The sequence below is a fragment of the Filobasidium floriforme genome, assembly GCF_021052385.1.
Source record: "Filobasidium floriforme strain CBS 6241 chromosome Unknown HD553scaffold_3, whole genome shotgun sequence".
In the NCBI taxonomy this organism is placed as follows: Eukaryota; Fungi; Basidiomycota; class Tremellomycetes; order Filobasidiales; family Filobasidiaceae; genus Filobasidium; species Filobasidium floriforme.
The window spans coordinates 249467-274797 of record NW_025763624.1 but is presented as its reverse complement, the minus strand read 5'-3'; the positions used below and the strand labels follow the sequence as shown (position 1 = coordinate 274797).

Sequence of the window (25331 nt, the reverse complement as noted above, 5' to 3'; positions counted from 1 at the left end):
GTGGTCACAGTATTCAGCCTCATCGCGATAGGATTCCGCAAACATAGCATTCTCGAGTCTCACCTTCTTGTCCCGGCCAACCGCCTTGGCCACTTCGTCCCAGTTGAGGTTATCACGTTTCACGTAGATGGCAGAGAAGAGGTTCCAGGTCTCTTCGGGAGTCCAAGGGTTACTCTTGCCGTTCTTAGAAGGGGATCCTTGTTCAGAAGAGGCCTTCTTTTTGGTCGGGGTGGTAGGGTAAGGCTTCTGATCGACGGCCTCGGCGTCTTCAGTCTTGGCTTTGGGAGCGCGAGGCATCTGCGATCGCAAGAGTCAGTCGAGACCTCGTATTGGTTGTCGTGGCATCGACTCACTTGTTTTTGATCTATATGTCAAGAGCCGGAGAGGTGTTTGAGAGCTGATGTAGCTGATTGAGCTTTTGTGTTGTGCGGTACAGACAGTTGATTATCAGGATGAGGCTAGATGTCGGTCGAGCCTTCCTAAACTTCTCATTCGGACGGTCTATATACTGATTGTTCCAGCGTTGGCTTCTCCATCCTCCAAGCTCTCGACCAACCAATCCTCTGGAATTATGGTTTACCCGTAAATCGTATCAGAAGGCTCGTCACAGCGAAGAAGAAGCTTCCAAGACCCAAAGGAGGGTGAGATCCGTCGTTTCGCCGAGAAAAGGATCGTCCGCCGATGAGACCGGACTTCGACTTGGACGACAAGCCCGAAATATACAGTTAGGGGTATAGGTGGATTCGTAGTTCTCGATCATATGACAACAAGGAATCGTTCTATTTCATAGTTCTACACAAATTTCAGTAGAATATCGCGACCCGCTTTTTATTGCGGATCGACGTATAGACCACCATTACAGGTAAGATCCGCTTAAGTTCGCACGCTACGAGTACTTCGATCGCTTTCTTGCATCTGTCCACGTTGAGATCAGGATTTGAAACTCTGTGCGCAAACCAATCCCCCTCGGTCGAGCACTTTGGTTTCTAGTCGTCATGATCGGTGTGGTGAATGGCGCCGTGATTTCGGTAGAAATTTCGTATGTGGATTGCATCGATTCCATCCCACTCTTCACCGGAATCTTGGTATCCGATCAGCGCATGCAAAGTCTCTTGCGCTTGATCCGTGAGATGAGAACCGATTGGATAAAGGCTGACATTTGAGCCTCCGATGTTGAAACACATCCTGCCGGCGGAATCGTTGGCCTGAGCCGTTTCGACGTGAGTGGCTTCACTCGAGATGTTGATTTGTACGTTGAAAGATCCAGCAAGATCGATCAGAGTGTTCAGATGCGTCACTCCAGCCGTTGGCGCGGATGTGCGTGTACGTCGGATCCGGAACTCGATCGGGCAGAGGTTTTCACGCTTGAGGAGGGAATCGAGAGTTGGCTTCTCTGGAGACAGAAGAGAAACGACATAGATTTCTACGATATCCCGTTCTTCCAGGTGCTGAGGTACCAATATCGCGACCTGGCGTGTCCAGGCCTGCATCAACAGCGTCTCAGAGATGGGCTTATTCTCTGCGTCTTGTATGGTAAACTTTCCGAAATGGGTGAAATTGATCCATCGGCATCGAGACCAAGCTTTGATTTCGGGGCGGTTTGCAATATCGGATCCAAGCAGTTGCTCAAGCCATTCATGAGCGTTCGCAACCCAGAGATGAGCAGGTAGCCGGCCTTCCATGCGCGGACCCGACCGTGACCGATTCAAAACCCGATCCATGGCAAAAGACATGACGATAGTGTAGAATTCCTCGTTGTTGTTCCTGAGTCGCATGTCCCCGAGATACAAGGATTTGAGCAACACCGTCAGTATCGCCGACCACGTACTGTCCGGTTGATTTCGGAATTGATGAGCAACAGCGAGACTATCTGATCGTAGATTAGTGACCTGGATCATGATTCCGAATCTCGTCACGACACTAACCTCAAGATAGGTTCAGACGGATTGAAGGCCCGGATCAGAGCTCTAGAGCTTCCCAACCTTGTCAGAAGACGGAGACGGGTTTTTATCTGTTCCTCCAAGAAGCTGAGCCCATCTCGATCTCCATATTCATCATCTCGGCCTGATGGTGTGGATCGTCAGTGAAGTCTGCGATACGAGCTCCACAACGACCTACTCCGTATCCCTGCCAACTCCAAGGGAAATCTCTCAGATGCAGCCGCCACGAGTTCACGTACTCCTAGTATCTGCCCCCGGTTGACGATTTCGACGGTCCCGGCGAAGTCTCTCGATGAGGCAAAAATGAGCTTCTCGAAGACGTATCGAAGATCTCGACCGCATAGCTGGGACTCCTTGTCACCTTGCAGCCACAGATCATCGTTCCAAAGCGGTCTGCCCATCAAGGGAATGAGTTCCAGGATTTTCTCATGTGTGACCTGTCGTCTTCCCCAGAGGATCGAATGGTAGTACGGCAATCGGTCGGGGGATCTTAGAAAAATGTCTGGGAGTAGCTCCACGAAAGGCTCGGGTAAGCGGGTGCCATCGCTTGATTTAGCGATCTTGGCATCTGTATCGACCAGCAAGACCCAGAACTTCGTGTATCTCATGTGGCCGAGCAAACTGCGAAGACATTCCAGTCTGTGCTTCATGGCCATAGCGTTATCGAAGACCAGATGAATGTAATGTTCGTCGTTGTCCTGTTCATTGGGAAATAGGTTTTGTAGAGGTTCGAATTCTTCTCGTAGCTTTCCTGCGAAGAATTCCAATTGGCTCGGCATCCTCGTATCGCTTGAACGGTCACGATGGCGCAGAACAAGTTCACAACACCATTCTGATTCGTTGGCCAAGAATTCTTCGGCCGCCCGTTTGATTTCAATTGTTAGCCGGTCGCGTTTCGAATGTTTGTGTACGCGCTTGCTCGAACCGCCTGAAGAGAGACCAGGTTCACCCGCAGGAAAGTCACGCACGATGTCTTTCCTCAGTAGGCTAGCCAAGTGGATGGCGAGCTCTTTCCGAGCGCATCTGTCTCCGAGCTTCCTCTTCTCCCTCTGGCAAAGTTTCCCATAGGCGCGAAAGAAACCAGCAAGCCAGGAGGCTACCGCTTTCAGGATTTCAAAATCATCTTCAAGTTGGCTAGTCAAGTAGTCGTATACAATTGTATCCTGCTTCGGAGCGGATACCGTGGAAGATCCCGGAGAATCACGGATGCAGGTATAAAATCCCAGCTCCAAAGTGCTCAATTCCAACGTAGTACGTGTTTTTCCTGTTCCAGACGACTGAACGATCGGTAAGACCCGGGCCTTGAAAGACGAAGGCTCGCGGGAGAAGAGTCTGTCCAATCCTACGATTCTGTTGTGGAGACGATGATGGCTATCGCCCTTGAATTCCCGTTTGAAGTCTTGATCTACCCGTGCTTGGTTTCTAGCGAAAGGGTAAAGTACCAGTCTACGTTCACACCAGTCGAATGCCTCTTCGAAGATGTCAGCGAGGTCCATCTTGTAAGGGCCGGAGTTGAGAGCAGTTCGAATGCCCTCTGCATAGTCCCATGCGCTGACCGGTTCACCTCGAGCACCATCGCTCAGCCCGTACACTGTGCGAAGCCATCTTGGCCATTCTTCGTGGGGTATTTTCCGTGGAAAGACCTGTTTCAGCAGTCTGCGTAATTTTTCGGCAATTTCGACGCAGAAATCGCCCTTCAATGTTTGTGATTCTACTCGACGTTGACCTTCAAGGGCAAATCTTCTTGTCATTTTGTATTGGGCACAATCCTCGCGGGGACATCCCCCTACCAGATCGTCATCGTTGAGCTCAAGATCGTATGAGCAGCAACCTGGCAGTTTGTGCTTGACGCATTGATCAAGCCATTCCGCGATCGAGATTTCTACTTCTGATCGCTCAGTATCGCTCGGTGAAGGAGGCCTTTCCGAGGTGACATCATCCACCGGATTGACCGGAGTATCCTGGTCCACCAACATGCCGAACTCTTCGATACCCATCTTGGAGGCAGGGGCCACCCGACACTCCCGGGCGTGATGTATGAGTGATGATTACCTTATAGACGCACGCCGGAGCTATATGTGTTTTCCAAGCTTGAAGTTCGCGCATGAGAGAGTGATTGAATAGATACTCAGGATCAAGAGTTGTCTGGGGCCAACATCGTGCTGCCAATACTCACCTCAGAAATAACGATAGCTGGTCGTGCCCGTCGTACTCCGACCACCGTCGACTGACGAGGCTGATTCACTTTTCAAGATGGGTGTGAGATCATGATGGATCGATGATAGACCTACGAACCAGCCGCAAGTGATCCGGTCCGGACCGACGCATCTACGCGTCACGTGACCCTGGCTCTGACTGTTACTTCCACGGAAGCGAAAGTTGGGATCGATACATCCAAGCGCTCAAGCGATATCCTGTCCCGACGCGAAGATCGCCTTTCACAGTCAAGGAACCCTCTCTTGGACGACGATCATGCAGAACCGAATATATGAACCCTGTTCTGGTCCTGTCTCTGCAACCACCATGTTGCTTGTGTAAGCGAATGATAATGAACCTGCGCAGGCTTACGAACTCGGGGCTATCGAAAGAGATGTCTTGCGTGCCCAATTGAAGCCAATCAGACGAGCAACAAGGTACCCGATGATTCCAGTCGAGGTCAGGTGGCTAGCGGCCTCTCCTCGAGGATATACTTCGGGCGAACGAAGTCATTCATTTGTTCTGTTTTGTCTGTATTCGCGGTGTTGTTCGCGGCAATCAGATGGCGAACATCACAAGCGATCTCCGTACTCGGGGTTCCCGCGAACATGGGCTTTTGTTCTTCCGCTCGATCGGTTCCAAGGATGCATCTGAGAAGGCCGCTGAACTCCATGATAGTGCGCAGGGACATTTATATAATATACTTAGAACCCTGCACCTGAATCTTGCACAGCCTAGTCATTCCACACGCCACTACCGTTACTTCATATCTCTCGCGTCATCATTCCGCGACCTCATACTCCCGATATGCCCAAAGCCAACAAAGCCGTTAAAGAAGAAGACTCCAAGCCATACATCCAACCGGAAGGCAAAAAGGCGCAAAAATCTCCGCAGAAGAACTCGGAAGGTCCGTGGACGCCTGATCAAGCTTGGCTGCTCTTCAATGCGCTATACAAGAAAGGTAAGCCGATTCGTCTCGCTCCATTCTCGGTGAGGAGACCCTTCCCACAATCCGGATTGTAAAGCTTACCACGGTACATGTCTGCTACGTAGATAAGGTGGACTGGAAGATGGTATCTGAAGCTGTCGGAAGGAGTTCCAAGGTAAGTTGGGGATCCATCAGACGCAAAGTTAGCGAGCAGTGATAACAGACTGGACCCGCCGCAATAGTCGTGCCAGAACGGGTAAGTAGTTCCGACAGCGCCGACTCTGCACCTCAACTGCCAGAGTAAGCTAAGACCTCATGATTATGTCACTCGCCGTCTCATACGGGGTTCTTCAGCTACGAGGGTTTATTCAAGAAGCGCCTCGAAGGAATCATCAAGGGCTCCGTAGGGCGTTCAGCCTGAAACACGCCTGAAAGCTTTCAAGGCAGATATCGCTCGAGATATTTTGTAATAACGCTTTCTATCATGAGTCAATGACAGCTACTAAATCCGTACGATATCAATTTGGTCGGTGAGAATGGTAGTCGATCCGAATAAGAAGTCACTTGCGTACCGTCTTGCTGCCGGTCTTCGGGATCTTCGAAGAAGCTCGAGTATCCTTTGGATATGTCTCTGATCTCTGATCCGTCCGAGGCGAGATTAGCGCGACGCAGATCTGGAACGCGACCGAACAAGTTATGCTTCCGTTCACTTCCCTCTTCAAGATTGATCGGCTTGTCGAATGAGAAGCCTGAGAGCCTGAGAGCGCCGTAGCAGGATGGAAAATATATACCAGACACGCCGCATCATAATGTGACTGCGCTACTCCTCACCGGAAAGCATTGTAATTACAGCTAAAGATATTTCAACCTTGCAAGCAGACAGGCTTTATACAATATGCCGAAAGCGCCAAAGACCGCCGTGAAGAACGAGGAGGACATCAAGCCCTATACCAAGGACACAGATGCACCCACCTCGCCTCAGAAATCGAGTAAGAAGTCCACGGGGGAAGCGTGGACTCCGGAGCAGATGTGGGCGTTGTTCAACGCGATGCATCCTAAAAGTTCGTTCCGCTTCGACGCCGCTTCCATGGCTATGTCGTAATGCTTACCTTGTGGTCATCGACCGTCAGAAGATAGCCCGAATTGGAAAGAGGTGTCGGCCGTGGTCGGACGAGACGTGAAGGTACGTGATACTCGTTGCTGGGGGAGTTATCGATAGTGTAACTGAGTCAGATACATCGCTGTCAGTCCTGCAAGAACGGGTACGTAGGCTGCCATTCCTGCTCGCGGTCTCACGATCTGACTGAACCCTGATTTCTCTGTGATCTGTAACCGCTCCCTTGGACCAGGTACGATGGAGTTTTGAAGAAACGATTGGAAGGGATCGTGAAAGGCACTGTCAGCCGAGGGGGTTGAAGTCGTCCATTTCGTTGGACGAGTCCTTGGCGACCAGCATTCGTCTTCGATCCACCGTGTAAATTGTGATATTTTGATCAAGCGTAAAGATGAACTCCCGAATGCCCTTTTGTTATAACAAGAGCGTGCTTTTGTGCTACGATCCGTACGCAGTCATCTTTGGCAAGAGATCGTTAGAGTTGTCGACCAGCTTTTAGCGCAACGACGATCTGGAACAAGTGACGGATACAAAAGGGAAGGCGACCTTGTATCATTTGGCTCGTCAAGGTGGATCAAATTTCGGGTGCGCAGGGGAGAAGAGCAAGAAGGCCAGATGGAGCAGTCATATATCTTCTAATCTTCTATCCAGATGGTACACGATACCAACTTAATCTTCTACAACAACTCGTGATCAGAATCAATCAGACGTACCGCTTTCAACATGCCCAAAGCCGCCAAACAGCAGACCACAACTCGTCCTTCTCCGATCGCCGTGAAATCGGAGCACGCCGACGATGAGGCCATCAATACAGCGTCGAACCTTCCTGACAAAGGCAAGCCATCAGCTTCTGAATCCCCATCTCCCAAAGCCAAACGAGAACCGTCGTCGAAGAATTGGACGGCGGAGGAGACTTGGCAGTTGTACCAGCTCATTCATCCTAAGCCCGCCGAAGTGTCTTGGAAGGAGCTTTGCAAGCAATTTCCCGGGAAAGATGAGCAAGTGAGTCCGTTGTGTTCCGTATTTGGGTTCACCAGGTTGACATCGCCGAACTTGATGGGCCTGCAGAGTTGTCGCAACAGGTGTGAATCTATCGTCCAGGATGCCGTATAGCTAATATTAACCCTCTAACCCCTGCGCCTCACAGGTACCGTCGTACTATCGCTCCTGTCATCGAAAGAGCTATTAGGAAGCCCTGAAGCGAGGGACGCCTATCAAGATGGATTGTTAGGTCCCGGTTCTTTTGGGTCTAGATGTTGCCATGATATCGTGGGACAGGATGGATAGACGATACAAATGTAGCTTGTATAGGATAGGCAAAGAGAAATTATCGTGTCGTCTAATCTTCCTGGACCTCTGCAAGGGTACCGCGTACGACCTCTCCCCAACCTGAAGTACGTAAAGCAATGACGATGACGACATCAGATCCAGACCGATATATGAGCGCAATTCATCTTGCTGCTTGTACTTACCGACCAAACGCCAATGCTTGTCGATACGTCGCGACAAGGCCACCTTGTCCTTGGCCTGGGCACAAGCGGGAGCGGTCAAGGCGATCTTTGCTAAATCTCCCTTGACACCCAAAACACGTCCTCCAACCTGAGATGCTCCGACGTTGACAAAGAGCTGCTCTCCTGCGGTCAACTTCTGAACCTGTATTTGTGCAAGAAAATGGTGGTTGATTCAGTATTCGAGTCGATGTGGAATGGTTTGCTGGGATCAACTTACCTTTGCCTGCTTCTTGTCTGTAGTCTTTACTCCCAACAATCGTCGCAGCAAGAAGACTATTTCCGCGACATCTCAGCATCTGTAGCTCGACGAGATGTCGCAGCTCCACAAATTCACTCACAGCTGATCTCCAACTCGACGTAGATATCCGCACCCTTTCCGACGGCGGTCATGACATTACCCAAGAGCTTGTCACCCTTGCAGAGGATGGGGTCCACCAGGGTACCGACACCGATAAGACCTCCGGGCACGGCGAATTGCAAATCGTTGCCCTCGGCAAAGAGTGAGACGATCCGGGTTCGCAAGGGTTGACAGATGAATTTCCCGGTCTGGTCGGTAAAGACCTTACCCGGTCTGATCTCGACCTCTTGTCCGATCTTCACAGATCGAGTGGCACGACGTCAATACCTGTGTCGATAGTCAGAGAGGACCGATCTACTGGAAACCCACCTTGAACACTCCGCTCAAGATACTGCCTCCTGCTACACCTCCCTTCAGCTCGTCCACGGTCGAACCGGGCTTGTTGACGTCGAAAGATCGAATCACGATCAACCTAGGGTCGGCCTCGAAATCGTGCTTGGGAACGGGAATCTTGGTGCAGATATATTCGTTAACGGCGTCGATGTTGTATTTTAGCTGGGCAGAGATGGGGATGATGGGTGCGTCTCGGGCCACGGTAGCTGGAAAAGAGACGAAATGACGATTTCAGCGGTCGTGCCGGGAGGAATTAACCGATTCGTGCTGACACCCACCCTCGATAAACTTGGCGATAGCCTTTTGTTGCTCCAAAGCTTCGGCCTCTCTGACGAGATCGACCTTGTTTTGCAGGATCAAAATATTCCGCAGCTTCATAATCTCGACGGCGGCCAAATGTTCCGACGTCTGCGGCTGAGGACAGGATTCGTTACCGGCAACGAGGAGGAGGGCGGCGTCCATGACGGCGGCACCGGTCAACATTGTGGCCATGAGAATGTCGTGTCCGGGACAGTCGACGAAGGAGACATGTCTGAGGTAGGATAGTAGAGCGGTGACGATCAGTCTCAAGAGCGATAAGGATTCGCTGAGTAAAGGCTCACCTCTCGAGATGCATAGTGCCGCCACATCCTGGACGTTCGCAAGCGGGGTTGGGGGGAGTAGCAGATCCGTATGACTTGTAGTTTCCAGGTCGGGGACAAGCTTCATTGTTACACTTGAAGATCTATGTGTCCAACGAGTCACACCAATCCGTTAGAGAAAGCGAGCAATATCTTCGAGCTTGGGTATAGACGTGCCTTTGCGTTGGCGTATCCCAACTTGATGGTAATGTTTCGCTCCAATTCGTTCTTGAACCTGACAGTCTGAACACCGGAGATGGCCTTGACGACAGTGGATTTCCCGTGGGCTACGTGACCAATAGTACCGATGTTGATCTGCGTTAGATAGCAAATGGTTCCATCGGCATCAGTACCCAAGTAGCTCAAGCAGGTAGCCAGTGCTGGTCAATGTCCAAAGGGGGGAAGAACCAGGTAAACTTGTCACCGAGTCACGGACAAGCGATGACAAGCTACCCGGTCACCGATGAACCCTGTCAAACCCACCGTTGCCTGTCGGCTGATAACCTCCTGACTCAACGCCGTCAACTTTGATGAGTCAATCTCCACCTTCTTGACACCCTCAGTCACGGCCTCTACGTTGGTATCGGCAATCTTGTCCATAATTACGAGTTCGCCGCCGGGTTTTCTCTTTGTTGCGTGGTTTTGTTTTCTTGAAAGGCGAGCGGGAACGGCGAGAGGTTCCTTTTTTGAGCTGACGAACGACCGCAGAAGATCTTCTATAGCTACTTCACGAGATGGTTTGAGGGCTTCGTGGCTATCGATCTGGCACGATCGAGATCTTGCATACAACATGCAATTGAACGGCATATCTCGTACATCTCGAAGAAGAGAAGGGGTGAGTGCGCTTCTAATTGGCGCCGCCCGGATGCGCTTGGTCATCCACGCGTCTCGATGAGGGTCGAGGGCTCATCGATCATCGAAGAGGTTGTATTCGTCATGACTATCACGGTCGATACCTGACTTTTTGAGAACCAGCTCAGGCAGGTTCTGACACAAGCAGCATAACTGAGTTCGACTCTTCTAAAAGAGCTTTGAGTCATGGTGAGTTGACCTGGTTGTCCGTGACATACAGCCATGTGTCAAAGCTAAAACAACCTCTTACATCAGGGTCGAACGTGAGTCGGAGAACGCCGGACCCCGGAATGCAGGACCTGAACCAAGTTCGAGATCTCTTCTGGCTTCGACCTTGACAGTATCCTTTATGTGAATGGATTTCATCCGAATACACGAGCTCGGGATCTGGCATGGGCTTTCGAGAGGCAAGTCTGCATCATACCCAGGGCTGTCCACATGACAAGCTGCAGTAGCGCTGATCGAGGTCGGCTACGCTCTTGCAACATCGACAGATATGGCCGACTCGTCAGGTGCGATATCCCCGCTACGCACAATCCGCAAGCCAAGCCATACTCTTTTGTTGAATTCCGATACGAAGAGGATGCCGAGGACGCTTACAAGTATATGTAAGCTAGATTCTATATAATTCTGGGCTACTCGGAAGCGGGGGTCCGACCGCTGACCTTCACCTCGACTATATGGTATCTGGACACGTAGGCATCACAAGGTGATCGATGGATATGAGATCTCGGTACAATGGGCCAAAAAGACTCCGAGCCGAGATTGGCGTTACGAACAATCTGAAAGCCTTCGTTCTCGGTGAGCCGATTGTCGTCTGACGTCAAGTATCACCCGAAGGGCAATGTGGCTGACGCTGTAAACGAAACAGTCCGAGTAGGCATGGCGACAGGCGGGCTGATAGACGTAGACGAGAAGAGCATTATCGGTCGCGCGAGGGGGACAGGAAGCATGATTGTCGCCAGAGGTCTCGATCTCCGAGAGGTGGTGATGGCGGGAGGAGCCATAGTCACGACGAGAGAGCGTCTCGAAGTCACGGCGAAAGGGAATCTCGAGGTCATGACGAAAGGGGATCTCGAAGAGACAGGGAGAGGGATTCTCGGGAGCTCGAAGAAGAAGATTATCAGCATGGCAGATCTCGTCCACTTACGAACGGCCACGAGCATCTATCAAGTCCCGGTCCTTCTCCTCGACACCAAACTGAACCGAGCATGAGAGGCCAGTCTCCACATCCTCAGGATTACCAGCATGACGACCCGATGGACGGTACTGAACGATGAAGATACGTCAGTTTACATCGACAACCGATATAGAGACTGGACTGCCGACGACCTCGAACTAAATCATTGACGACCCCCTCCTCTTACGAACCAACTTATGCCATCGATTGTATGTCCGCCAGGGACGAATCCGAAACTTCGACGATATATCATACATTAAGCATGTCCCATTCACATCGGTCATCCGAGACGATCGCTTCTGGGATCATGTTCGTAAACGCTTGAACAATGAATGCAGAACGAGACCTCCGTCCGGCCCCCATCTAAGAAAAGCCGGGATCGAGGTCAGCCTGAATATGATGAGGTAATATCGTCTTCTCGGTCTGCTTACAGTCCGTTCGAGACCTCCTGTATCGCCGCGAGGAAAGCGGGCTGCATCGAAAACCGTAAAGCTTGAGCGTTCACTGTCCTGCTTCTCTGTATGAATAGAATCGATCGACTCACGTTTTGCTGGATCGCCGACCAATGCTCGACCACATACGCCTGCGTTTCCGCATGGAGCTCTCCATACTTGTAGGACGCCAACAAGAGCGAACAAGCCGTGCTCGGGGTAAGTTTATCAAGCAGCACGCTCCGAGCGACTTGTTGTAGGCCGACGAGGTTGTATTCATGCGCCAGGACGTAGATGGCGAAGCTGGATGCTGAGGGTGGGGCTGGTGTCGGATGACAATGCGGGTCTCGCGGACGATGGGTGGGAAGGCGCGATGGTGGGGAGGTTGTTACTGCTGTTGATACGGGACGACGGGTATTGATAGGAGGAGAGGCGTTGACAGGACGGGTCTGAGAGGGTGCTTTGATCCCGCCGTTATATCGCGATGGGGTATTTGAGGGCTTTGCGGCGCTCGGCCCTACTCCGCTGGGGAGCTTGCTTTCCCCTGCAGTCGGTCGAATTCGAGTTGGAGTGACCGCTGGAGATGGCCTAGACCCGTTGGAAGTGCCGGTCAACCTGTCACGATTCGATGCCCCTGGCGACTTGGATGCTCGCGACCCAGTCGAAAGTACCGAGCCGGGCAGCGACAGTATAGAAGACCCCATCTGGGGACTCGTGTCCGAGCCTAGCCTTTCCATGTCACCACCTAGCATTCCGATGGTTTCCCCGTCAACATCTCCTTCTGCATGGGAAGAGTGCCAGGCCCACTCATCCCGCATTGGAACGACTCCTTTGACACCCAGGACCCTCTTCGCCTGCAGATCACCCGACATACCATTCCGGCTGACCACCCGCCTTACGTCATCCTCCTCTGAAAACTCGAGATCATCGGTATAGATCCACCGAAGCATCCAGTAGAGTGTCTGATAATCTGTGTCTTCACAGTGGATCGTCTCTACTTTGCGTTCCGCATCCTGATCTTGCCCTTGCCTCGGAGCGGTCGATGGGCGACACGACTCGTTGAATTCCAACATGTCCTTGAAGTACTCGCTCCGATGCTTGAGGATATCGGAGTGGGCGTACAAAATGCGTTTACGGAATACGAACGGGTCTTGGTCTGCTTCCCGTTCGACATGCGAGCTCGAGGTCGTCCTCGATTCCGTCCGGGACAGAGGGCAAGTTTGGCTCATCAGATTCGAGGTCGATACCGAAGCTGATGATAGATTGGTTTCATCTCCGTATTCCAGGCAGACGAATTGCACGTCCCCGGTGTTCTTGTTATCCAAAGAATTTGCTAGCCCCTTGAGCAGATCAGAGGGGACGACCTGTAACCCGTCTTTCAGAGGTTCCACAGCGGAGTCGTCGGGCTCTTTGACGTGGAGAGTTAGAGTGAAGGCGTTCTGTTCTAGTACGAGCGCGTTGTTCAGAATCTCGCTGAGAGGCAGGATCTCGTATTCTGAACAAAGAAAATAGAAGGTAAGAACAGCGTTCATCTCGAAACATGTATCGCCTTTCGCGAAACCCGAATCTGCCGCGCTGAAACGAATGGCAGACTCACGGAACCAATCCGTCTCCCCGCAAAATTGCCACTCCTTCCATTTCTTGTACATCCATTCCGAGGTCGAACTACTGGTGCTCTTTCTCGAACGTTCATCCCCGGCTTCGCCTGGTTGGAGACCGAGAAAGATGGAGGTGGAAATGGCCCGTTCGCGAGGGATATCCTGTGCGCCGATCAGGCCGAGGTAGAGATGAAGCGATAAATTGGGCTGTCGAGGGGAAGGAGAGGGAGGCACCGGGTTGTCGTCGTCCGAGTCGAGACCAGGTTCCTCGCTGATCATGCCGACAGGAAACTTAGAGTCGGCCACCACTATCATACAGGATCAGAAAAAGGTCGGTCAGGCTGGCTAATCTAGTTTTGGCCAAACGGGACTGACCGAGATCCAAGTGGTATCGGCCATCTCCGATCTCGCTGTGGAACAGCTGATATTCCCTCTCGCCCGTTGCGGACTCGCCCACATCCACATATCCCTGGAACAGCGTGGACACGCCACGAAGTGTCCACGAGATCGACTGGGAGGTACAGGAGAACACGCAGGTCAGGTCACTCGTCCATCGTTGTAGGGATCCATATTAGAGAACCAATATCGACCTACGTTTGAAGACCATTCTTTCAAGTCCGGATGCTTCGGTGTCCGGCGGTGTACCTCTGACGGGCGTCGATGATGCGTCCGCTGTCCCGAGTTGCTCGTTTGGGACGACCCCAGGACGCTACGATTGGCTGGAGTTGCAAGTGCGGGTGTCATCGGTCACGAGAGGTGGGAAGGGAGAGTACAAGGTGAAGTGATGAGATAGGCCGAGCTCGATCAGTACGGCTGTGCAATCGAGAGACGTCTCCAGGTGACAGTGAAGCGTCACCTACCTGGATTGCTTGCCATGGATGCTTCTAAGAGTAGCAAGGAGGAAAGAGACTGGCGATATGTACCTGCCAGTCGCCAGTCGAGTTGGCCATGACCATGATCTGTGACCTCTTTTGACCTCCTTTGACCGTTTTCTGATGTGACCCGTTGACCTCGGGCATCTGACCCCGAAGCCTCTCTCGTAAGGGATTACGTTATGAAACAGCGCCACAAAGAATTCATCTGGTGGCGGTAACTTTTACTACTATGGCGGCAATCGACTTTACATTTCAAATAGCTCGGGCGTATGTGCCAATGGCTTTACGCCAAGGTACAATACAGTGAAATATCGCATGGTATCATCGCACGACTGTGTTCCGTTGGATTCGATCGGTGAAGTTGTCAGATGAATTGAAGTCGGTGAATTGTTGCATAAGGACGATCGTATTATAACGTAGCAATGTTTAAGTACAAAAAATCAAAACCAATGGAATACAACAAAGAACTATTCCGTCTCGTCAAACCCAGCAACAATCGCATCGATCGAGACCTTAGTATGCTTTTCGGGGGAACCCTCCAACCCGTGACAAATCTCGTCGCGCAAACAGTCGAGTCCGTATTGGGCGATCCTAATGCGATCGGGCTGTTGCATTTGCCCTTGGTCCCGAATGATAGTAAGGGCCCGGCGGGCTCGATCGATGGGATGGACCGTTGGGTCATCCATTCGGACAGCGTTGGCGGGATCGACCTTCTTGCATTTTTCGCCGACCACACGACAAGGACCACAGCTCGGCAACATCCCCTTGCCCTTGGTAACCCCGATACACCCGCGGCAAATGATAAAAGGCCCGTACTCAACTAACTTGACCAATGTAAGATAGTTCTTGTTGAGTCCGAGGCCCTTCATTTTCGCAACGGGGATCGTTTGATTGGGACCGGTGTAGACTTCGGGGATGAAAAGGGCGAGGCAGGTGTCGCACGCGAGTCGCCATCCTCCTTGATATTTGGCCTGATGACGTGGCAAACAACAACGCGTCAGTTCAGTGGAATCGATCAATGGAATAGATCGTTGAACTCGAGCAATGGAACTCACCAATGCAGCGTCGATCCCGGGAGCATCCTTACGACCGGAAGCCATGGGAGTGTTCATGGCGGAGAGGGTGGCGGGGCACTGGACGGGGAGGACCGGGAGGGAAAGTTCGTCGAGAAGATCCTTGTGGACTAAACAAAGAAAAGACGCAATGAAATCGATCAACGATCTAAACCAATGCAATCGAACGATGAAATAGACCACTGCAAGCTTACTCCTCTTGTCGTCCTTAGCTTGAGGACCGGGCTTCTCGATCCTGGTGATGTACGCTCCAGTGGAGCATCGGTATGCTTTGTCGGAAGCCCTAAACTTGGGGACTTCCTTGTTCTTGCCCTTTTTACCGGGCGATTTGGGTTGACGCTTGGTCGGGCCCTGTGCGTTGTCGAGATCGGAGTCGGCGTTGATCTCGTTGTTCCAGTCGTCGCACCACTGCTGGAAATTCTGGTATCGGCCCGGCCAAATGGTGCATTGCGGGACAGCGAGGGTCCCGTCCAACTCGAGAACGTTGGGAACGTCGAAGGGGGTGTAGAGAGGGCTATTCAAACCAACGGAAAAGTCAGATGATCGATCGCAATGGAATAAATCATTGGAATAAGAAGATACTTACGTTGCGTTGGGAGCCATATCGATACTGCTTGCGATGGAAGGGGAGACGGGCATAAAACGATTGCGAGAGCTATGTTTGTGTGATGTAGAGGAGAAAAATGATGTACTCGATCAGTAGGTGATTCCTTTGCGAGAGATATAAGTACTTATCGAGATGTATGCCTCCAAGACGTTATTCCATTGTTCTCGACTGCTGTATAGATGAACAAAAGCTGTTTCGAAGCGATGTTCCATTGAAATCGACATTATAAACGATACCTTTGTCCAAACAAAAGCAAATCGACGTGAGTTTCAGTTCGAAAGAGGTTTGCCTTGAAGAATGTCCTTGTTCTCGTCCATTGCAGTGTTTCAAAATGAGTATTTCATTGTCCGAAAGCATCGAACAAGACCTATGTCTATACACCTTGCGTCGATCCTAGAAACGAGTTCGAAACTGTATTGTTCTCTGTCGATGTCGATGTCGCCGCCCACAGCGCTGCTGCAACTCTCTTCTCCTTGTTCTTGTTGCACTTGACACTATTACTGCGATGACCAAATTGCCAGCAACCGTGGCATTGCTGCTCTGCAGGTGGTACGACTTTGCGTTTCTTGAGAACAGTTTCCCCGCCCGATTGGGTGCGACCGCTAGAAGCAACTGGTACGATGATGTCTCCCGGTGGCACGTAGCCAGACAAAAATTCACTGGTCGTTTGCGATGGAATAGACGCGTGCGAGGGCGCCGCGTATGTACGAGTTGGACCTGCTTCCGCGCGCGCGACAGGCCAATCCATTGCCACGTCATTGATAAGGGTGGCAGCCTCCGCGCGCGAGGGCGCTGTTTGCTTCCGCCCTACGCGTACCCGTCGAACAGGTGGCAGGATCGTCGCCGAGAGGTCGTCCAGTAGTAAATCACCTGGGAGTCGACGTTCGATGTAGGTGTTCTGAATCCCTCCCATTGGAATAGGTACAGGGATGTTTGCATTGTCAAGACCCCTGAGAAGAGCTCGAGGGACCTCTACACCCATTTGTACCGCTGTTTCTTTGAGTTGCGCGCGATGAACGATATGCCAATGAACATGAATCTCGTGGAGTTGTAAAGGATGTCGTCGAGTGCCATTTAAGAACGCCGCGAAGTCATGTTTGCAGGGCAGACCAGTGGATTTTTGCCATGCACCTGTGCAGGGGTCTAGTTGACCGTTGCTAGCCTTCACAGCTTTTGCAAAGAGGTACCCCCGTTGATGCATAAGGTCGATCGCGTACGTTGAAACTTTCCCGTGGAGCTATTGTTCGAAACAGGTCAAAAAATCGATTCCAAGGGAACGACACACTGCTCGACTCCAACTGACCTGCACAAAGCACTCAGGCAAACTGATGTTCCTACGAACAGGTCCATTGGCATGAATATCGAAGATCCTGAGCTGCGTACTCTCCATGTGGTTCAATACCGCGTTGGTCGCTGCAAAGAGATCGCCACTGCCTTTGATTTGCCTTTTGACAGCGCGATGGAACAATTCACCGGTCGAGGTAGCTAGATAGTTCAGATGGAACGCTTGTCCAGTAGCGTAAAAGGCAAAGCGTTCCGCCTCTTCGAATCCAATGATCAAGTACCCCACCATTTGTTGGGTGTTCGATCCATTTTGACCGTACCGATGAATTAGATCGACTTTGGCGTTCTTGAACTTCTCTTCCGTTGGTTGTCTTACAACACCCCACCAGGCTCGAAGTAATTCAATGAACGTGTCCTGTGGAAGACCTTTCTTGCAGTTCTTTACGATGTTTTGTTGTATATGCCAAAGACATAGGATGTGTTTCCAGCGAGGAAATTCTTGCTCGATCGCATTGCGCAAGGCCATTTCGGCGTCGGTCATAACCGTTTCCACTGGAGTGTTCCCTAGGAATCGTTTGAAGCACTTCATTGCCCAGATGTAATCCTTCTCCCTTTCCCGAGACATGAATGCAAAGGCCACAGTAAATGTGGTATTGCTCGCGGTCGCTGCAACGATGTGAAGCATCGGCATGTTGTATTTGTTTGTTTTATAGGTGCAATCGATAAATAACAATTGCCCGTAATGTCGAGCAAGGGTCATGGCCATTGGTTCAGTGACAAACAAGTGTGTTAACACATTGGCTGCACCGAAACAGGTCTCGAAAGGTATTCCAGCGGAATCGAGTTGTTTAATCAATGCGTCGGTGCGTGTTTTTCCACTCGCTGCATTGGAATAGAACTTTTGATGAGCGTTATAGATCTCTTTAATTGAAACCAATGTTTCTCTTCCCTCCTGTGCTGCTTTGTGTCGAAGCTCTGCTAGGGTCGCAGAAGGTAGATGATTTGCCTTGCAACCTGCTTCTACAATAGCTGCTTCGGCTGATGTCATTTTTCGATTTTGTCGAAACACTCCAGGGGTCTCGGCCGGTGCATGATTGTGAGTCAAACACCGCGGTGAAACAGACCATTGGCCAGCTTTATCGCAGCTAACATAGATCTTGAATCCACAGCCACATCGCTGGGTAGTAGTCTTTTTGTTTCGGGCAAGTCCCGTTTGTTTGATGTAGTCGTGCGATGGGGTATATTCTCCTTCGCGAGTACATTTCAAGTTGAAACTGCGAACGACCCCTTGGTATTTACTAACGTTCGACTTCCTTATAGCATACCCGTGGGCTTGGCCATGGAGATTGATCTCTGCAACGATGGCATCCATGTCGATCGTGGGGTCGAACTCAGGGAGTTGAACAGAGAACGAATCCCCTGGAATCGATTGTTGAGCGATAACAAGGGGGGAGGGCGGGGGAGAAGCTAATTGGACCTCTTCTTCGGCCTATTTCTCTGCTTCGTCCCTTATAAACAGGTCAAGTAGGTCTTCCTCCATACCAATGTATTGGTTGAGGACGTCGGGGAGCTGATCAATGTCGATTGCTTGGGAAGAGTTCATTGTGATGATGTATCGATTTTGAATACTAATGCAATTGCAAGGGCGTGTTTCTAAGTGATAGATCAATGTGGAATTTGATAGGGAAGACTTCTAGGCAAACGTACAGAGAACAGATCCAGTGGAATGTTGTACAGTAACATCGTAAGGGTCTTGACAATCAACAGTTGATCGTCGAGACGTTCCAATAGGGGTAACAAAGAGGTTTATTCCCCGAGATCGTTTTCACCGAGCCGGATGCAAGGGAGTATTACCAGGGACTCGTCCATGTGGCTGTTCCTTGGCGTCAAGCCATAGGGAGAGAGTGTAGGTATTTGAAATGTAAAGTCGATTGCCGCCAGGCTAGTAATTTTTACCGCCACCAGATGAATTCTTAGCGCCACACACAGGTACATCCCATCGCCGAGGCTGCCTCGCGGATCCGAGGGCTCTTCCTGCAACACTCACTCGGCACATGGCAGATCGAGGAGGTATCGACCCATGATGGCATGACCCATGATGATGGCGGCAACGATGGCGTCTACACATGCTACACAGCTACACAAAAGCTAGTAGCTGGTATAGCTGGATAGCTAGCATCACTCTCTAGTCTGGACTGCGGACGCCATGATCTCATGAGCTATAAGCGATAGATCGATACTCACACCAGCAACTCGCTAATCGACAAGCGGATAGGATACGGACAGATCGGTACACATACGATCGGGATATAAAGCAGGGCAATATCACAGAGTATATATACACCTATCGCCCGAATCGATACCTCGATACAGTCCTACCGATGGCCCTTGGCTCGATCTAGTCTTCTGCGATCTTACATCCTTCATAAAATACCCATTATCGAGCGAGCAAGCACGACGAAGAAATTAAGCCAAGGGATATTTCTGCATAACCATAATCCTACCAAGATGGTCGACGACCCAACACCACCCGGTGATCCTGACCAGAGCGTCCTCTACACCCTCCCACCTCCGCCAGAGACGATCCTCTCCGTCCGTAACCTCACCCTCGTAGCGAATCGGGGCGGCTCAAAGTTGGTCAGAAAGCTCAAAGCTCGTCGTAGACGACGTGGGATCAAGGCGGATGGGGCGGACAAGATCGAGATCTCGGATGGGGGTGAGAAGGGGGATTCTCAGGCTACGGACTTGAGACCGGGCAAGGGAGTACATCGGGATGACATCGAAGAGGGAAGTAGTAGTGGACAACGGGGCTATGTCGGAGAAGATGGCAACGATCGGCCAGTCGAGGAAGAGGCAGAAGAAGAGGATAAGGAAGATGACGATGCGGAAAAGACGGAGGATGGGAGGAAGATCATATTGAACGACGTCTCTTGTGAATGTTATCCGAGGGAGATGCTCGCCATGTGAGTACAACCATGTCCTCTCGCTAAGTCACCATGAAATCTGCCGATGCTCTAGATATCCGCAAGCTGATCCTACGATCGACTTTGACCTTGTCCGGCTCATTTCACAGTCTGGGCGGCTCAGGAAGCGGCAAGACCTCGCTGCTCCATGCTATGCGAGCCTCCCCTACCTCGTCTCTGCCGATCGAATCTGGAAAAGTTGTCGGACTAGACTGTAGCCCCGAATCCGATTCGGGAGCGGGCGCCGGGAGGTCTTTGGAGGACAGAGAGTATAGGAAGAGGATCGGGTTTGTTAGGCAGCAGGATTTCTTGGTTGAGCATCTGACTGGTAAGTCTGCGAGATCCAAGCGATTTCGACGGCAAGAGACATGCGCCTTGTTGTAACTCAAGCCGACCGTTTCAATGCTTTCAGTTCGGGAGACGCTCTACTTCGTGAGTGTGCCTGGATCAAGGACCGTCTTCAGCATGATCATGTGACTGATTTCGATGATTGCGTTGATCAGGCCGCAACACTCCGGTTACCTTCGACGGTCAGCAAGACCACGCGTAAACAGATTGTCGAACAGACTTTGCAGGGTCAGTATTTACTTGCTCATCTAGCCATGGAAACTAAGAAAGAGCTGAAGATGATTGCTGGCGTCTGTGTCGCTTGTGTCGCTTGCAGAACTGGGTTTGTTGGAAATTGCTGATACGCTTGTTGGAGGGGCGTTGCGGAAGGGTATCTCGGGTGGACAAAGTTAGTCGTGCAAGTACATCAGAGCGTACCGACAATACTAACCTTTTTGGCGTTGTATTGTGCTGACAGAGAGACGGTTGTCTATCGGATGTATCCTTGTTACGTTGCCATCTGTCTTGATCCTAGATGTGAGTCAGCCCACTAATTCCCGGACAGAAAGGGTTGGGTTAACATCGTTTGCAACATCGCAGGAAGTGACCTCTGGACTAGGTAGGTCGTCCCGATTGGGATGCCAGTGACTATCGACTAACTCGACTCAGACTACAGATGCCTTCACCGCTTTTCTCTTGCTGCAAAACCTGAGCGCGCTGGCCAAGAAAGGCCGCACGATCATTCTATCCATCCACGCGCCCCGATCGGATGCGTGGAAGCTGTTTGACCGGATCGTCTTACTCACCAAAGGAAAGGTGGCTTACAGCGGGAAGAGAGACGATTGTCTAGGCTGGTTTGAGGGGTTGGGACATACGTTGGAGACGGGTGTCAATCCGCTTGGTGAGCCAGATTCCCGTGATCGCGTGTTTCTCCATTTCGACGTGCTGACGAGCTTTACGTCTGCAAGACTTTCTCATTGACATAACGAGCGTCGACAATCGAGACCCGAAACGTGAAGCCGAGACCAAGGCCGCCGTTACCAAACTCGTCGGCGCCTGGGCGAAACGTCAAGAAGCGTCATCTTCCGCTCCATCCCCTACTGCTATCAGCAATACCGGTCTTGTCCAAGCGAAGGGTGGAAAGAAGACTAGCAGAGGGTCTAAAGGGCCAGCTAGAAGAGCTCGGTTCCCGAATCAGGTCGCCCTCCTGATACGGCGTAATCACATCGACGTGTACCGCAACTACCCTTTACTCTTGGCTTTCTTGTTCCAGAGTGTTCTGACAGCGCTCGTCACGGGACTGGCCTTTTACAACCTGCAAGAGAATCCGACGGATATCCAGAGTCTGAAGACCCTGACTTATCAAATGTGTCCGATTTATTTCTATCTCGTTCAGGTTTTCTGGTAAGCGTTATCGATACGGGATGTGTTGTTTCGATGCTGATATAAAAGAACCACAGGACTTGGAGATATTGTGACGAGCTCATCAAATTTGACCGTGACAATGAAGATGGTCTCTATGTGCGACAAGCCCTCTCCTCGGTCCTCCTAGAATTCGGCTGATGTTGTCTTTGCATAGAGTCCTGCCGCATACGTCCTTGCCGACTTTGTGACTTGGCTAGTACCGGGTTTCGTATTTCCTGCGATCTTTGCAGGTCAGTGGCTCGTGATCATCCTCTCGCGATCCATCAAAGCTGATGGACAATCCTGGTCAACAGTGATTACCTTTTTCTTGGCCAATGTGAAGACCACACCTACGACCGTTTTCACGGCGTGCGCAGCGGTGTGTAGCTACAAAATGGCAGCACCTACAACTATCACTCACGCCCACCTTGGCATAGACTTTCATGGCTCAACTCGCCACTCAAGGTCTTTCCTTCCTCTGTGTGAGTGTAATGCTTGATGACGGTCGTACAATGTGGTCTTATCCGTATATCTTTATGTGTCCGTAGGCATCTCTGATTCGACCCTATGCCCAAGCCTCGATCATCGCGAACGTCTGCAACCTTTTCCAGACCATGTCAGCTGGTTTCCTGCTCGTGGACGTGCCCGACTATCTGGAATGGGTCAAGTAAGTCTCATCCCACGCGTCTCGCCATCCTAAATGTTTCCTTAATCGAGCCTATCTCTAGATACCTTGGACCCCAATACTACGCCTTCCGTATCATCGCCATCACGCAATTTCGTGGTCGTAGTTTCGATTGCCCTACCGACACCGAGGCCAGTCTCACGCTCTGCAACGGTGACAACGTTCTCCGGTCCCTCAATATACCCATTGGCGGAGTTGGCATATACTTTGGCGAATGTATAGCGTTGATTGCTGGGTTCTGGATCTTGTCAGGAATCGCTCTGACAGTAAGCTAAGAGGCGATGGCAGTCCTTGACCATAATCTGATTTGGGAACCTTGCATTCAGTTCTGGAAGCCAGGTGGCGTCAAGGTGAGCGCTCTCGGATTTCGCTACTCGACAAGAAGACCGTATGCTGACGCTGTCCGATCACGACGTACAGCATGCAACCGCCGGCAAGCGCAGATTATACAACAGAGGTAGTGCAGACGACGACGCCATCGCACAGCTGAACAAGGCGAAAATCGCTGTAGAGGTCAGTCCTTGTAGGTATCAACCGTCGAACGTCGTTATGCTGACGCAACCCTCCCTGATATTAAGGTATCGTCGTTGTACTGCACCTGGACCAGATGGCGTCCCTTTCGACCACCTCGTCAGCGGGCGATCTTGAACGATATCAGTAGGTCGCTGTTGGATTGACACATGCTTCATAAAGCTAACGATACTCGTACATTATAGCAATGTCTTTCCCTGGTAAGCCGCCATCCAATTTAGACACGCTTGACAAAGCTTACATCATTCGTAAATCGTAGCTGGCGAATTGACGGCTATCTGCGGCCCATCTGGGGGCGGGAAAAGTACGCTGCTCCAGATTTTGGGCAGGAGACCGATGGCCGCAGGGGGCTTTGCCCGATTTGCTCGCTCCGGTCAGGTTCTTTATGGCAACTCGAACAGTCAGCAGGTCAATCCGGAAGATATCCAGGTCGCTTATGTGGAGCAAGAAGACGACTGGCATCTGCCCGCTTTGACGGTCAGAGAGACGTAAGTCCTGCTGGGAGCCGGGTCCAATACCCTCGAATTTCCCGCTGATCTAAGGATCTCTTTAGTCTCCGATTTGCAGCCATCCTTCGACTGCCTGAGGACTTCAGCCGAGAAGCCAAGATCGCACGAGCAGAAGACGTTATGGTCCTGCTCGGCCTGAAAGATGTCGCCGATATCAAAGTCGGCGGGGAACTGGTCAAGGGTATCTCGGGGGGAGAAAAGCGGCGACTATCGCTGGCCGTGGAGATGATCAACAACCCGAGCACGTTACTCGTCGATGAACCCACTTCAGGACTAGATGCCAGTATCGCCTTGAACGTCATGCAGGCGCTGAAGGATATTGCGGCTAGCGGGAAAACAGTCATCGTGACCGTCCACCAACCTCGTTCAGATATTTGGCAAGCGATCGATAACTTGCTGCTCCTATCGGGAGCAGGTACCATGGTTTACGGTGGCAAACGCGAAGAAGCGGAACGATATTTCAAGGACATCGGTTACCCCGTTCCACCTCTAATGAACCCGGCCGACCATCTGCTGGACGTGGTCTCTGTCGATCCTCGCCCTGCCAACGAAGAGGCTTCGAGAACACGTCTGGCTACTTTGACGGCGGAATGGGACAAGCAGAAGGACAGGACAACGGCAGAGTCGCGACTTTCCAACTATCAAAGCAAGATCGGCTCTCAGCGGTCTACCAATATGCTGATCGCGCTGCCCATCGTCCTGCGCCGGATGTGGAAGAATTTGTTCAGACAACAGGAGGTGGTGAGTTGTCAAACTACCGCGCGCTGCAGGTTTCCGGCTGACGGACTTGTATATAGTTCTACAACCGAGTGACACAACCGGCCGGATTGGCACTCGTCTTTTTGGTGAGCCGGAGCATGATTGAGACGTTTCTACACGATACAAGCGCTTATGTCGTTGCATTCTTATAGGTTTACTACCAGCGTCTCGGGAGGGGCCCGCAAGATCCGCAAAACTTTATGGGAATCATCATCCAGACAACCAGTGCTGTGGGGTTCGTAGGTCTGATCAACTCGATCCCTATCTACCCTCGAGACAAGTTGCTGTTCTTGCATGGTGAGCCCGTGATATCTCGCCGTACCAGCGTAAGAGACGACGTCTGACCCCTAATCCGTATTATCCCTGCAGAACGTCAATCCTCGGCCGCCTACTCCCCCCTGACCTTCCTCCTCGGCTACACCCTCATCGAACTCCCCAACGAACTCATCGGAGCCGCCCTCTTTGGCTTGCTCATCAACGTCGGCGTGGGGCTCCAATCGAACGTGAGGACGTACTTTGAGTTTGTGATCACCATCTGGGCGCAGATCTCGTGGGGAGAGAGCGTGGGGATCATGTTTTGTTCGTTTAGCGATTCGTTGGGCTTGTCGGTCTCGTGAGTTCCCGATCGATCAGGGATCTATCAGTTGGGGGTTCGTGTTGCTGATAGACTTGTCTGTCTGAGATCATAGTATTGTCTCGACGGTCTTGACATTCTTCACCTCGATCTCTGGATCCATCTCGTTGAGCGTTCCCGCTTGGCTGGCTGGTATCGCTTGGATAGGGCCGTTGAAGGTCAGTAGACTCTCGGAATATGGCTTCGAGGACTAGGCTGATGACGCGCATTCCGCAGTCCGCCGTCAAGGTTCAACTCATCAACACTTTACAAGGCTTGGAGGTGAGCGCTTTTCTCGACAGGGTTTCTTCCCGAAGCGACTAGCTGACGAATAGATCTCGCCCGACAGTTCAACTGTACCGACGAGGAAGTACAATCGGGAGTGTGCATCGCCCAGACGGGTAACCAGATCTTAGCGCTCTACCGGATCGAGGACCGGTCGGTAGGCAAGTTTATGGGGATCATGGTCGCTACCGCTGTGGCGTGGAGGTTGTTGGCGTTGTTGTTCGTGGTGTATAGGGTTCAGAGCGTCAAGAGGCTCTAGATCGGTAGGTTTGGGATGTTGTAGCAATAGGTCGGTAATGGTATAATAGCTGTGCATGCAAGAAGATGCAAGACAAGTGTGAATCGGAAGCTTTAT

General features: G+C 51.4%; 6 protein-coding genes across 6 annotated transcripts; 3 read left to right on the top strand and 3 right to left on the bottom strand.

The window, feature by feature from the left end:
- Positions 1-873: 873 nt before the first annotated feature.
- On the bottom strand, positions 874-4160 carry HD553DRAFT_154347 (uncharacterized protein). Its single transcript, XM_046176771.1, has 3 exons — positions 2119-4160; positions 1926-2064; positions 874-1866 (listed from the first exon to the last, which is right to left on the bottom strand). The coding sequence occupies exons 1-3, from the start codon at positions 3935-3937 to the stop codon at positions 987-989; spliced, it is 2838 nt and encodes a 945-aa protein (XP_046039107.1). The 5' UTR covers positions 3938-4160; the 3' UTR covers positions 874-986.
- A 783-nt stretch (positions 4161-4943) lies between these two features.
- HD553DRAFT_347863 (uncharacterized protein) lies at positions 4944-6480 on the top strand (the record flags this gene model as incomplete). Its single annotated transcript, XM_046183330.1, has 7 exons — positions 4944-5097; positions 5190-5239; positions 5307-5320; positions 5944-6125; positions 6195-6247; positions 6313-6326; positions 6414-6480. The coding sequence occupies 7 exons, from the start codon at positions 4944-4946 to the stop codon at positions 6478-6480; spliced, it is 534 nt and encodes a 177-aa protein (XP_046039106.1).
- A 911-nt stretch (positions 6481-7391) lies between these two features.
- On the bottom strand, positions 7392-9758 carry HD553DRAFT_305036 (putative translation initiation factor eIF2 gamma chain). Its single transcript, XM_046179107.1, has 9 exons — positions 9484-9758; positions 9178-9315; positions 8983-9104; positions 8659-8912; positions 8357-8586; positions 8028-8283; positions 7907-7962; positions 7651-7831; positions 7392-7567 (listed from the first exon to the last, which is right to left on the bottom strand). Exons 1-9 carry the CDS (start codon positions 9598-9600, stop codon positions 7518-7520), a joined length of 1404 nt encoding a protein of 467 aa, XP_046039105.1. The 5' UTR covers positions 9601-9758; the 3' UTR covers positions 7392-7517.
- Positions 9759-9955: 197 nt separating this feature from the next.
- Positions 9956-11293, top strand: HD553DRAFT_154222 (uncharacterized protein). The gene is made up of 7 exons (XM_046176770.1): positions 9956-10041; positions 10108-10115; positions 10194-10259; positions 10347-10460; positions 10552-10653; positions 10763-11138; positions 11255-11293. Exons 1-6 carry the CDS (start codon positions 10039-10041, stop codon positions 11130-11132), a joined length of 663 nt encoding a protein of 220 aa, XP_046039104.1. The 5' UTR covers positions 9956-10038; the 3' UTR covers positions 11133-11138; positions 11255-11293.
- Positions 11294-11313: 20 nt separating this feature from the next.
- Positions 11314-14008, bottom strand: HD553DRAFT_305032 (uncharacterized protein). Its single transcript, XM_046179106.1, has 7 exons — positions 13922-14008; positions 13656-13780; positions 13437-13572; positions 13061-13369; positions 11577-12958; positions 11464-11504; positions 11314-11395 (listed from the first exon to the last, which is right to left on the bottom strand). Exons 1-7 carry the CDS (start codon positions 13935-13937, stop codon positions 11338-11340), a joined length of 2067 nt encoding a protein of 688 aa, XP_046039103.1. The 5' UTR covers positions 13938-14008; the 3' UTR covers positions 11314-11337.
- Positions 14009-19018: 5010 nt separating this feature from the next.
- On the top strand, positions 19019-25324 carry HD553DRAFT_305030 (P-loop containing nucleoside triphosphate hydrolase protein). Its single transcript, XM_046179105.1, has 27 exons — positions 19019-19863; positions 19974-20191; positions 20276-20295; positions 20367-20439; positions 20528-20599; positions 20669-20727; positions 20791-20809; positions 20867-21091; positions 21159-21594; positions 21651-21711; positions 21770-21845; positions 21909-21973; positions 22032-22076; positions 22143-22261; positions 22323-22545; positions 22606-22629; positions 22700-22792; positions 22858-22936; positions 22996-23010; positions 23070-23298; positions 23364-24060; positions 24117-24164; positions 24231-24375; positions 24448-24691; positions 24768-24870; positions 24929-24973; positions 25041-25324. The coding sequence occupies exons 1-27, from the start codon at positions 19409-19411 to the stop codon at positions 25233-25235; spliced, it is 4083 nt and encodes a 1360-aa protein (XP_046039102.1). The 5' UTR covers positions 19019-19408; the 3' UTR covers positions 25236-25324.
- Positions 25325-25331: the final 7 nt, after the last annotated feature.